The 11333-nt window shown below is 49.5% G+C and overlaps 7 protein-coding genes and 1 non-coding gene across 8 annotated transcripts; 3 read left to right on the forward strand and 5 right to left on the reverse strand.

Moving 5' to 3' along the window:
* Positions 1-606: 606 nt before the first annotated feature.
* An01g06660 (uncharacterized protein) lies at positions 607-1659 on the forward strand (the record flags this gene model as incomplete). Its single annotated transcript, XM_059748849.1, has 1 exon — positions 607-1659. The coding sequence occupies one exon, from the start codon at positions 607-609 to the stop codon at positions 1657-1659; it is 1053 nt and encodes a 350-aa protein (XP_059603193.1).
* Positions 1660-1808: 149 nt separating this feature from the next.
* On the reverse strand, positions 1809-2307 carry An01g06670 (uncharacterized protein; the record flags this gene model as incomplete). The annotated part of the gene is made up of 2 exons (XM_001389054.3): positions 1809-1977; positions 2069-2307. 2 exons carry the CDS (start codon positions 2305-2307, stop codon positions 1809-1811), a joined length of 408 nt encoding a protein of 135 aa, XP_001389091.1.
* Positions 2308-2700: 393 nt separating this feature from the next.
* Positions 2701-2774, reverse strand: tRNA-Val (CAC). Its single transcript has one exon. It is a non-coding gene; the product is annotated as a tRNA-Val (tRNA).
* Positions 2775-2997: 223 nt separating this feature from the next.
* Positions 2998-4053, reverse strand: An01g06690 (uncharacterized protein; the record flags this gene model as incomplete). Its single annotated transcript, XM_001389055.1, has 1 exon — positions 2998-4053. One exon carries the CDS (start codon positions 4051-4053, stop codon positions 2998-3000), a length of 1056 nt encoding a protein of 351 aa, XP_001389092.1.
* Positions 4054-5071: 1018 nt separating this feature from the next.
* An01g06700 (hypothetical protein) lies at positions 5072-5401 on the reverse strand (the record flags this gene model as incomplete). The annotated part of the gene is made up of 2 exons (XM_059748867.1): positions 5072-5345; positions 5382-5401. The coding sequence occupies 2 exons, from the start codon at positions 5399-5401 to the stop codon at positions 5072-5074; spliced, it is 294 nt and encodes a 97-aa protein (XP_059603194.1).
* A 622-nt stretch (positions 5402-6023) lies between these two features.
* An01g06710 (uncharacterized protein) lies at positions 6024-8980 on the forward strand (the record flags this gene model as incomplete). The annotated part of the gene is made up of 2 exons (XM_001389057.1): positions 6024-8780; positions 8837-8980. 2 exons carry the CDS (start codon positions 6024-6026, stop codon positions 8978-8980), a joined length of 2901 nt encoding a protein of 966 aa, XP_001389094.1.
* Positions 8981-9116: 136 nt separating this feature from the next.
* An01g06720 (hypothetical protein) lies at positions 9117-9762 on the reverse strand (the record flags this gene model as incomplete). Its single annotated transcript, XM_059748879.1, has 4 exons — positions 9117-9429; positions 9481-9543; positions 9646-9676; positions 9714-9762. 4 exons carry the CDS (start codon positions 9760-9762, stop codon positions 9117-9119), a joined length of 456 nt encoding a protein of 151 aa, XP_059603195.1.
* A 291-nt stretch (positions 9763-10053) lies between these two features.
* An01g06730 (hypothetical protein) lies at positions 10054-11328 on the forward strand (the record flags this gene model as incomplete). The annotated part of the gene is made up of 4 exons (XM_059748886.1): positions 10054-10297; positions 10350-10498; positions 10638-11164; positions 11268-11328. 4 exons carry the CDS (start codon positions 10054-10056, stop codon positions 11326-11328), a joined length of 981 nt encoding a protein of 326 aa, XP_059603196.1.
* Positions 11329-11333: the final 5 nt, after the last annotated feature.

Here is an 11333-nt window from a genome sequence, read left to right on the forward strand (position 1 = left end):
GTGGTAGGTGCTGATGCATCGAGGGATAGATGAGGTCAATAAATAGCCACCGCACGGGGTCAGGAATGGATCTGCATTCTGCGGTTGAATTGTTCCAGGGACGGTAGGAGCGCTGCAGCTGCATGTCTACTGTCAGTAATGTAGAGAAACTCTGTAGCCGAGGGTAGCCTCTAACCAGAAGTATAGCTTCAGTTCTCCTCACTGTCTCAGTCTAGCCAGCCATCCTGTTCAGTCCACCAATCATCGCTAACAAACGAGACGAGATCCCTTGCTTGGACTTCAGCATATTCGCACCATATGTTGCTTATATCAACTGAAACAGTATTTTCCAGACACAACCAGCATACCGTGACTTGACTAAGGCAAGAGAAGTAAACAAAGTCAACCGACATCGCTTGCATGCACCTTCCTAATCGAGCATCTTATCACGCTTATCGCAGGACCAAACAGTGCAAATAGCAGGACCCTGTATAACGCATATATTACTAATCATGCACATCGGAAATCCGGAGGTATCACGTGGCAATGTTCTCCGCGGTTTGGGCATGTGGCTTACAATCTAACATTAGCCAGTATCTCTGTCACTATACTGAGAATACATCCAGCATGGGCTGGGTCGGGGTCGCCACACTCATTGCAACAGCATGCTTCCTGCTGTATCGCTATCCCCCCGGAACCTGGGCTCCTGAGCCCCCGTCATCCAAACCACTTCCGAAACCCGTCAACCCCCCTGCGACAGAGGAAACGACAGCCAACGGCGAAGCAAAGCCCCCTATTGACGAGGATGATGCTGCGAGCGACACCCAGACCACCCCCAAGGCAACTCCATCCAGCGCACCAGCGCTGGAAGTACCTTCTTTCCGACTAGACGACAGCGCCGATCATCCCCGCCCCTCAGTACCGCAAATCCAGTCCGGCAGTGACAGCGCTCGAACCCAAAGCACGATGAAACCACCATTTCAACCCCTAAACCAGACCAAGATGGTAGACAGCACTCTCATGCCTCCGCCACCCCCGCCACAGCAGTCCAACCCCGCAAAAAGCTCCTCTCTTATGCCTCCCCCGGCCCCGCCGCGTCTCCGTCCGATCGCATCGCAGACTACTTCTGCGCCCTCCCTTGCACCGGGGCGATATCCCCCACGCCCGAATAATACGAGCTCGAGCTCATTGCGTCCACCCCCCTCCGCTGCTGCCTCCCTGCGCGTTCCGCCAAGCAGCGGCCTCTCGAGCAGCACGCTCGCCCCGACGAAGGTGACCGCCAAACCGTCCAGCTCTTCGAAACGAGCGGTTCTCGAACCGGGATATTCACCCCTAGACTGGGCTGCGTTGACATCCAACCCAAACAACAAGTTGCGGGGAGCAAACCTCCCTCCAACCTTGATCCGAGTGACGCCGTCGATGCTGAAAGCACAAAATGGCCGAAAGGGCATGGACGCATGGACATCATACCAGGGGAAAGTCTACAACATCACACCCTACCTCCCCTTCCACCCCGGCGGCCGGGGAGAGCTTCTCCGCGGCGCGGGCAAGGACTCGGGCAAATTATTCTTCGAGATCCACCCGTGGGTAAACTGGGATGCTATACTAGGAGAATGCCTCGTGGGGATACTCGTCTCCGAGAACGACGAGTCAGATAACAAGCTGGATGCGATGGATTAACCCCCTGTATATTTATTTAGACTCATTGCTGTTGATCCGTGTACCTAATCTACACTTTAGAAGATGATACCCTAGACGATACAAATAGACCCATATCGTTATACCCCACATACACATATATAGAAAAAGGAATTGAGAAGAAAAAAAGATCACAACTCATCCTTATCAACCCCCTGAATACCCACCAACTCCGTCTCAAAAATCAACGTCGCACCGCCAGGAATCGGTCCAATACCGCGATCACCGTATCCCAGCTCCGGCGGAATCGTCAACGTGCGCTTCTCCCCAATGCACATGTCCTGGAGACCTTGGTCCCATCTACACCCAGACAAATAAATCAGCATCCATTTCCATAGACAATTCCTCACCAAAGCAAGCTAGCAATGGTGGGAAGATGGTAAACACATACCCCTTAATAACTCTCCCCGAACCAAGCTTGAACTTCAACGGAGTGCCGCGGTTGTAACTAGCATCGAACTCGGATCCGTCGGAGGCGAGCTTGCCCCGGTAGTGCATGGACACTGTATCTCCGTTTTGGGTCTTGCGGGTGCATTCGACCGCGTGGGTGACTTCGATTCCGAGGTCGGCGGCGGAGGCGAGGGTGGTGAGGGAGAGGGTGAGGAGGGCGGCGAGAGTTGGGAGGCGCATTTTGGTAGATGGTGTATGTGTGAATGGACGGATGAATTGGTTGGAGGTTGGAGGTGGGAGTTGTAGGATGGGAGGAATTGGGGAGATGCGGATACGTATACTTAAGTGAGTGAGAGCGGAGGAGATGCGGAGAGGTAACTAGTTAGGTGGTGGTTGCCGGGCGGTTAGATAAGTACTAGGTTAGTTAGCTGGGGAGGGAGTTGCTAGGGGGAGTATGCAGAGTCAATCTTGTGGGGTATTGGGTTGTAATTGGTGGTTTGTATATAGGGTGTTTTCTATCCCTATGGGATATTGTATTCACTTCGTACAAATTAGCAAAGATAAAAAAAGCAGACATGTTGATTGCGCAGGGAGTGGTGTGTTTAGGAAAGATCAAAAGGAAAAACAAAAAAGTGACTAGACTGGGGCTCGATCCCAGGACCTTATGCGTGTGAAGCATACGTGATAACCAACTACACCATCCAGCCAACTTGTTGTGATAGTCTGCTAACAGTATTGACTGATGAATAAATTTGGAGAAATAAGCCTGAATATTAACAATGAATGTATCTTGTTGAATCCCTAGCTTACTTTGATAGCTTATCTATTTCTACGATTTTCGTGTTTGAGATCTGATAGTATGGAGACTGTCATCATATACTGTCATAAATGGTATCTATATGTACAAAGAACAAGATCTATTTAATATTTTTAAGCCCATTTACCCAGCAGGGCCATTAGCAAAGCACCCAGACATAGCAGACCGAAAGCCGCGAGAACAATCTGTATCGGTGCCTTTCGCATCGAAGTGCTGAACATGAACTCGTGGGCCAGTAGCTCCACCAGGGCTGTGTAGATCAGAATGCCGGCCGAAATCGAGTCAAAGACACCACTGACGATCAACGTCGTGGCGCCGTCAGATGCATAAGAGTCGCGCACGCCTAGACCGATCGCAATCGCAATAGGCGTGGAGATACCGTATCCAAGTCCCAGGAAATAAGGGGTCCATCGCTTGGAACGTGGCCAGGGAACGGTAGCTAACCGGGATCCCAGACCCAGGCCTTCGAAGGTTTGGTGGAAGACGAGGACAACGTAGAGGGTCACAAACTCGGAGCCGGTGACCGCCAGGGTCAACCCAATGAAGACGGAGTGGAAGATGATTCCAAACTCGAGAATGAAGATGGAGGTCAATTGAGCGACGTACTCCTCCAGATCAGAATGCTGCTTCCCGAGCTCCATATCATGGTGTTCGCGGGAATGCCCGAGATGGTCTTCCCCCGGCATATGGGTCTTCATGTCAACCGACTCAGCAGGAGAGGCAGCGGCATGCTCAATCTTCACGTGATGGTCATCATCCTCGTCGTGAGAGTGGCCGTGGCCGAAACGGGCAAAGCGCATGACCATTAGCTCCACGAAGAACAGTACCACAATGGTCATTAGGACGATTCCCTCAACCCAAGAGTATTCTGTGATTGGGCCGGTGAGGCAATCGTCGGTCAAGGCCTCTTCTGCTGGGGCAAGGAGGTGAATAAATGCGGTGGCAATGATAACACCGGAGCCAAAGTATTTAGCGATGAAGAAGGCGCATTTTGCAATCTTGGAGTCCTTGAAACTCCGGGCCATCACGGGAAAGAGAGCCCCGCATGTTGAACCGACGAGAATGACAAAGATAGACGAGATACGCAGGCCCATACGGCCGTCATATCCATTGCCCGTCTCACAAGCAGGTGTTGCATCTCTGGCAACCAGACTCTGAAGAGAATCCATGTTCCACCGTAGGATGTATCCGACCCGGCAAGTTCTCTGCAGACGGTCTGGAGCAGCTTAGAATAGCACGGGCCCGCCCGAAGAAGGTAGGGATGATCGAAACGAGGTCTGACAGGTATCCGGTCCAATGGCGTGCAGGATCGGTGTGACAGGAGGATGGCGGAAGTGTAGGCACGTGGAAGAGGAATGTCAACTGCAGTTCGGTTGAGATTGCTGGAGGTTCGTCTGCAAGGTCCCCCGCTCTTAAATTGGTTTCTCAAATGTGCGCCAAGTTGTTCAGTGTGAGAGTTGGGCGTCCCCAAGGTCCCTAAGGCTGGTCCACGTCAAAAGGGTCCGGCGATGAACGGCGCTGAACCGGTGCTGAGGACCTTGGTGGCACAAGGTGAGGGGTTCGCACAAACGCGATTGCTGAGGCGTCGATTTGGATTTTATTTAGTCAAGAAACGATCTCAAACAACTTGCCAGCGCGCAGCTCGCCTGGACACAGGTGAGAAGTCAATTGAGCAACACAACGCGAAGCAAGAACAGGAGTTGAATGCAGAGGCGCCTCCATGATGGCGGGCGACGGAGACCTCCAGTCCGTTCTGGGTAAAGTGCCAAGTTGCATCAGATGGGGACCTTGGGGGAAAGCGGCGGGTTCACCTCAAGAGTTTTCGCTCGAAAGTGAGGACCTTGCGGACGAGGTTTTCTTTTACTAGCCTTTGATTGGCTCGGACGGACATAGGCGGGGCATTTTGACGCAATGGTTAGCGGCCCGGAACCTTGTTGATCCGGTGTTGCTCATTTCCTGCATCCCGATTGGTTGCTCTAGAGCGGTCAGAAGGGCGGGATTCGCATACTCTGGCAGAAACAATAGTGGGGATGAACACCTGCTCAATTAGGTAATTATGATACCTTGAGTATCTATGCTGCCACAGAATACATGAGCAGAGCTCTGTCACAAAAGACTGTTCACACCAATGGAGCGGAAGTATAAAGAAAGTTTAGCGCACTGATCTGCCAATTTACGCAATGGCAGTCATGATTCAGTGACCGATATGTCAGCACCAACCAAACCCTGAGCACATTCGAAGGTTGCCAAGACTACGGGTAAATATTCCAAAGCAGCATCATGACTATTGGCGCGGAAGCCACTATCCTTGGCTCTCAAACTTCCAAGTGTTCCACTACTAGTAGTACGGATGTAGTCGGAAATGGGGCGTCCGGATAACCTTGATGTGTAACGTCCGTGTGACCTTGCATTGAAGCTCCACTCAATCTCACAAATCGGGCAATATGTTATCAGGTTTGTTCTGCCTTTTCACAGAGTTTATGCCTGATGACCTTACCTCCACACACCGAAGTTCATTGCTAGTTCAATTCCCCAAAGCCGATGCTGCTTGGATTCGGCGACCGGTACTAGGGGCGCATCGACCTAGCACTGAGCTCAAAGCGGTTATTAGCCAATTAAAACAAGCCATGCTTCATTTCAAGTCTCCTCTAACTCTGAATTTCTGGATATTAGACGTTTTCTATAATGGTAAAAGGCCAAAGCTTTGAAACCCGGTTCATGACAAAGATATGCAACATGTTGGATCAGCTGGCACTATACACGCGTCTAGGCTGACTTATGATGCCTAGGCTGTTATTTTCACTAATCAGGGTTTTAAATGACTGTACGCATCCAAGTTTCTGATCTGAGCGCGGAGCCGATGAGCCTTTAGCGACCTACGAGATACTGTCAGTAGACCTTCATGGTGCAGCCTTGTCTGCGGCAATTGCATCATGATTTGATGCATTTAACTAGCGATCAAGGGAAATGGCGATGAAGCGGGGTATGGACCTATCAAAGCGCCGATGACCTTAGCGCCGAGCATGGCCGTGGGCTCACCATGTCGACTGCAGCCTTGTCACAACTGCTTACTCTCAGAATGTTGTATACGACTCAGTTCTTATGCGACCAGAATGCCATTGCATAGTTTGAATTCAAGATGAAAATCCGGCGCGAAAGGTTGCTGTACGGGGCGCCTCAACAAGTAATATATGGACTTATAAAACTACCGCTCAAATTGATCTGGCAGAACACAGAGCCTTCCAGTGGCAAGAGGCCCAGGACAGTGCCCGCTGAAGCTATCAAAGTTGCAATTTTCTGCGCTTTATCGTACGAGGCTACTGCGGTCAAGTATTGTCTAGATGAAGAACTCGCATGTCAACCACGAACAATAGGCCCCAAGAACTACATGTACTCTTTCGGCCGTATAGGTGAGCACAAGCTTGTTATCGCCCAACCAGTTCACATGGGGCTTGCCAAAGCTGCTCAATGTGCAGCAACGGTTAGGCAACAATTCCCACATGTCCAGTTTGCCTTGCTGGTTGGTATTGGAGCAGGCATTCCATGCCCGAATAGGTGTGATATCCGGCTGGGCGATATTGCGGTCGGCATCCCGCGAGGCAGCCACCCCGGAGTGATACAGTATGACTTGGGAATATACGAGGAGGATGAATTCGTACCACAAGGATGTGTCAACAAACCACCATCAATCTTGATAAGTGCAGATGGATCACTAGAAGAAGATGAGATAATGAACCGAAGCCCACTGCGAGAGATTTTGAAAGACATCACAAAGAACCCTGGGTATGAACGACCATCAGGGCAGGATATACTGTATGACGATGATTTTCATCACATCAACACTGGCGGCGACTGTACCGAGTGTGAGAAATCGGACTGGAAGAAAATTGTGCCCCGGACTCCGCGTTCTCTCGAACATCCTGTGGTTCATCGAGGTCTTATACTTTCCGGTAATGGCGTTATAAAAACCCCACAGGATCGCAATCGCTTACGGCGTGGGCATGACGACGCCATTTGCTTCGAAATGGAAGGAGCCGGCATAGCCGATGTGATTCCTTGCCTTGTCGTGCGAAGAATCTGCGATTATGCGAACACGCATAAGCAGGATGGGTGGCATCATTTTGCTGCGGCCGCGGCCGCAGCTCATTGCAAATCCATCCTTCTCAAAATAGATACACAAGGAGTGGGAGATGCTACTGAAATGAGCTCTTTATTGAGTGACCAAGACGACCTATTAAGAGCGATCAGAGCTATGATCCAATGTCAAAGCCTAGCCACCGCATTGTGGCCCCTTAAATACCTGCTACCATTAGAAACAAGCCATGATGGTGTATGTTATGAACAGAAAGGATGCTTGGACCTGAATAGACTGCCGATAGCTAAAGATGCTGCCTTTGACTCATATGCAGAGCAGCACGAAACTTTTTGTCTTCCGGGCACTTGCATCAGCCTTCTCCAGCGCATTGAGGACTCGGTGTACGATGAAAGTGGAAGATGCATCTTCTACCTAAATGGTATGGCTGGAACCGGAAAGCCTACGATATCTCGAACTGTTGCCAAGAATTTCAGAGAAAAACAAATGCTGGGAGCTAGCTTTTTCTTCAAGAGGAATGCAGGTGATCGAGGACATGCAAGACGGCTTTTCTCGACAATCGCCAGGCAGCTCATTACACATCTCCCTCAGCTCTCACCTATTATCAAGAAAGCTGTTCGAGAAAACCCTGATATATCCACAAAGTCACTAAGGGAGCAGTTTGGAAGACTTCTATTTTCGCCACTGATAGAACTGGGAAGAACTGGAAAGGACACCGAGACTATTGTGATCTTGATCGATGCATTAGACGAATGTGAGTCGGACAAAGACGTGCGACTCATAGTTCATTTACTATCTCAATTGCGGGACTCGGGTGTAGTACACCCACGGATCTTCTTATCAAGTCGACCCGACTTACCTATTCGTCAGAGCTTCAGCCATCTCGTTGCCAACAAGTATCGTGACTTTGCTCTGCAAGAGGTTCTAAGTCCAACAATAGAACACGATATATCGCTGTTATTGAGGCACAGGATCGCAGAATTCAAAAATGATAACCCACTTCCGTCCAACTGGCCCTCTGAGCAGGATTTCCAGAAGCTTGTCACATTGTGCGTTCCTTCGTTTGCTTTTGCTGCTGCTTTCTGCAACACGCTAGAGGAGCCTCAATGGGATCCGGAGGAAGTCCTTGGAGAGTTCCTCCAAAGCCCCAGGCTCAATCTAGATCAGATATACCTCCCCATATTGAATCGCATGCTCCATGGGCAGACCAAATCCCAGCAAGAGCGACTACTTCGGGAATTTAAAGAAGTAGTTGGTCCGATTCTTATCCTCCAGCGTGCGCTATCGGTCAAATCGCTTTCAATACTCACTGGAAACTCAGAGAAGTTGATAAAGCGGAGGCTGGGCTCTCTGCACTCGATCATAAAAGTCCCAGACGATGATACACTACCAGTGGAACATCTTCACTGGTCACTCCGAACCTTTTTACATAGCCCAGACACGCGCGAGACGACACCCTTCTGGATCGATGAGAAAGAGACGCACAGTGAACTCACTGCGCAGTGCCAGAAGCTCATGGAATACACCTTTGAACAAAACACCCATAATCCACCAGCCTCCGACAAACCCCAAGTGGACTCGGACTCAGGGAATGGGACATACAACAATACCACCCCGGAACTCCAATATGCGTGTCAATACTGGGTACATCATCTATTGAACAGTGCGGATCCTGTTGATAAACTAGACACATTATTTCCATTCCTCCAGGAACACTTCTTTCATTGGGTTCAGGTGCTAAATGTCATCAGCGACCGATCTACTATCACAGACATGATCAATCGTTTACAGTCGATCAAGCATGTAGGTATTCAGTCCTGTCCCTATATGTAATAGAACTAATCATGTCTCCGTTTTAGGATCATAATATGTCGAGGTTTCTGGAAGATGTGAAGAAGTCCATTCTTAAAAATGAAGGTAGACGGATAGAAGATGAAGAAGATGATATTACGCGATATACAGTTGGCCAATCGCTTTATATGGCCGGGTGTCTTGGAATTTAGCACGCACCTTCAGCGTTCGCATGACCACAGGTCTAGTACTAGATTTCAGCTCCTACTATTTATAGAGTTGGCGGCCGATCAGATTGTCAAGAAATCTGCATTGGTATGTAATAAATAGGGTGCCTAACAATGTAATCTAAGGACGCCACTCCTCGTCGCCGTTGTTGTCACTCTCATCATCATCATCTTCTTCTTCGGCTTCAGCCTCCTCGGCCTCGGCCCCTTGTCCCCCCTCACCCGCAACTGATTGCCATTGGCCTCCCGGCCCCACGTAAACGATCCTTGCTCCCCTAGTGACCAAATGTCTTGGGCAATAATTGCCCACTAGTTCTCGCTGCCTTAGGCCCAATTTGGTGCACCTAACGTTGGTGCCGAGGCAAGGGAGGCATTGCTTGAAGGGGCCGGGGGTCGTGCATCCGCACGAATAGACATAGATCTGATAGAAGCACCTTCATCATAGAAGTCAATGTGAGATCATCTGGAATTATTGCTCTACTTACATTTTTTGGGAGAGTAGAATGTGAGAGAGTATAGTGTGAGAGACTATTTCGATTGTGCTGCTACTGGACTATGGTATGCTAAGTTCTACAAAACATTTGTGCTATGAAATGGAAGCCTTGTTGCACCTTCCTTAATTGGCACGTCACTTCATACATCGTGCTTACCTGTCATGGTCCACATGATGTAATGTTGCCTCTGTGTTGTATCGAGTTCAATAGAGATTCTCATTTACCATTATATGGTCCTGTACGAGTAGTGGAGGTCTGCAACGTGTGAGGCATGGCTGTATCCAGTCGGCCGATACCTTATACATGCATTAGGTGAATTTATCCTCCCCTCTCTACACAGAAGCATGTACACTTTATGAAAAACAGCTCTAATAAGATAAGCGAAGGTTGCGGACAAGCTTTTCCGATGTAGTGATATCTGGGACTTCCGGTTTGACTACCACCTTATGTCATAGCCATCGCTATCATGACATCTTCCGCCGAACCAGACGTTCTTTAAATGGCCCATATGCAGTGCGCATTGCGGCGGTAGCCTTGCAATTTTATTGCACACACTTTGGAAACATGAAAGCTATAAACCGTTCCTTCTACCACACAATCGAAGCTGAGTCCTATCCTGATAGGCCCAGCTGTCTCGTCTGCGGCTTTGTCTTCGCCAACGGGACCAGTGAGGATTCTCATTACAGTTACGTGGATCCGAGATACCGTACAGGGAGTAGCATATGTCGAGCTGAGGCTCTAGAGGATTGGAAAGCTTCTGGGAAGAAAAACTGGTGGAAGAGAACATGGTGGAACACTTCCCGCGCAAGTCAGTCACCTAGGTACACTGTATGTCGTCAGCTGTTGACTGATCAGTTCAGTTCTGTACCACCCTGCAACAGGCACATGCCGACTTTCTGGAGTCAGCCTGCATCCTCTGACAACCGGATTGGTTCCAATGAATGAGAAAGATGGATACGTTTGCGGTAGTTGGTTTGGCTGGTTATCCCCCAAAGAACGACAACTTTTCGTAAGTCCGGACATTCTATGCCCAACCCAGGAGCCGGCGCCCGACATTGAGTGGGTGGCTTACTTTGTTCACTCTCGCTGCTGGGAGCTACTTACTCATCATGACTTGGGGGAGATTGCGGAGAGAAACTTGGGCATAGTTCTCGACGCTCTCCGAGACAGACATAAGACCCTCCGAGACATATGTAAGAAAACTGGCTACCGACCTAGATCCTGGTATTGGATGTATTGTCGGGAAGGTTAGGGTCCCCCCAGGTCCGACATTCGATGACGCTGAACTTGAATCTCTAACAGATCCCGTTCGTACAAAATGCGTTAAAGAAGCCATTTGCCTAGCACGAAAGCACGAAAGACGAAGGCAATCGAGGATGAAACGAAAGGGTTATTTGGTCACCCGAAAGGCACCACGTCCCAGACCTTGCGTTCTTCCGATGGAAATACTCTATTTGATTCTTGAGTATCTTCCATATCAAACGATTGTAGATTTGGAAGAAGGATTGCGCCTCAATCTCGGCAATGGGTTTTGGCGCACTAGGCTCTCTACTCGAATATTCTACGAAGTGAAGAAGATTGCCACCAACGAGGTTAATTGGAAGCGCCTATCCATGTTGCTGGAACGACGGCTCAAGAAGTCAAACGCTTTGGCAATCCGACGGTTCATAATATCGTCTCTGGACAGAGTTACGAAGTTTGTCAACGTGTATGTGATGGAGCAGCCTTTATTACTGTTCCCACGGTACGTCTATCCCTTTCCATGTTCTAAGCGCAAGAATGCGGCCTAATGGAAACTCCCAAGAGGATCACCGCAATCAGCCAAGGTCCTCAAGGTGACCGGG

The sequence above is a fragment of the Aspergillus niger genome (assembly GCF_000002855.4).
Source record: "Aspergillus niger supercontig An01".
Lineage (NCBI taxonomy): Eukaryota > Fungi > Ascomycota > Eurotiomycetes > Eurotiales > Aspergillaceae > Aspergillus > Aspergillus niger.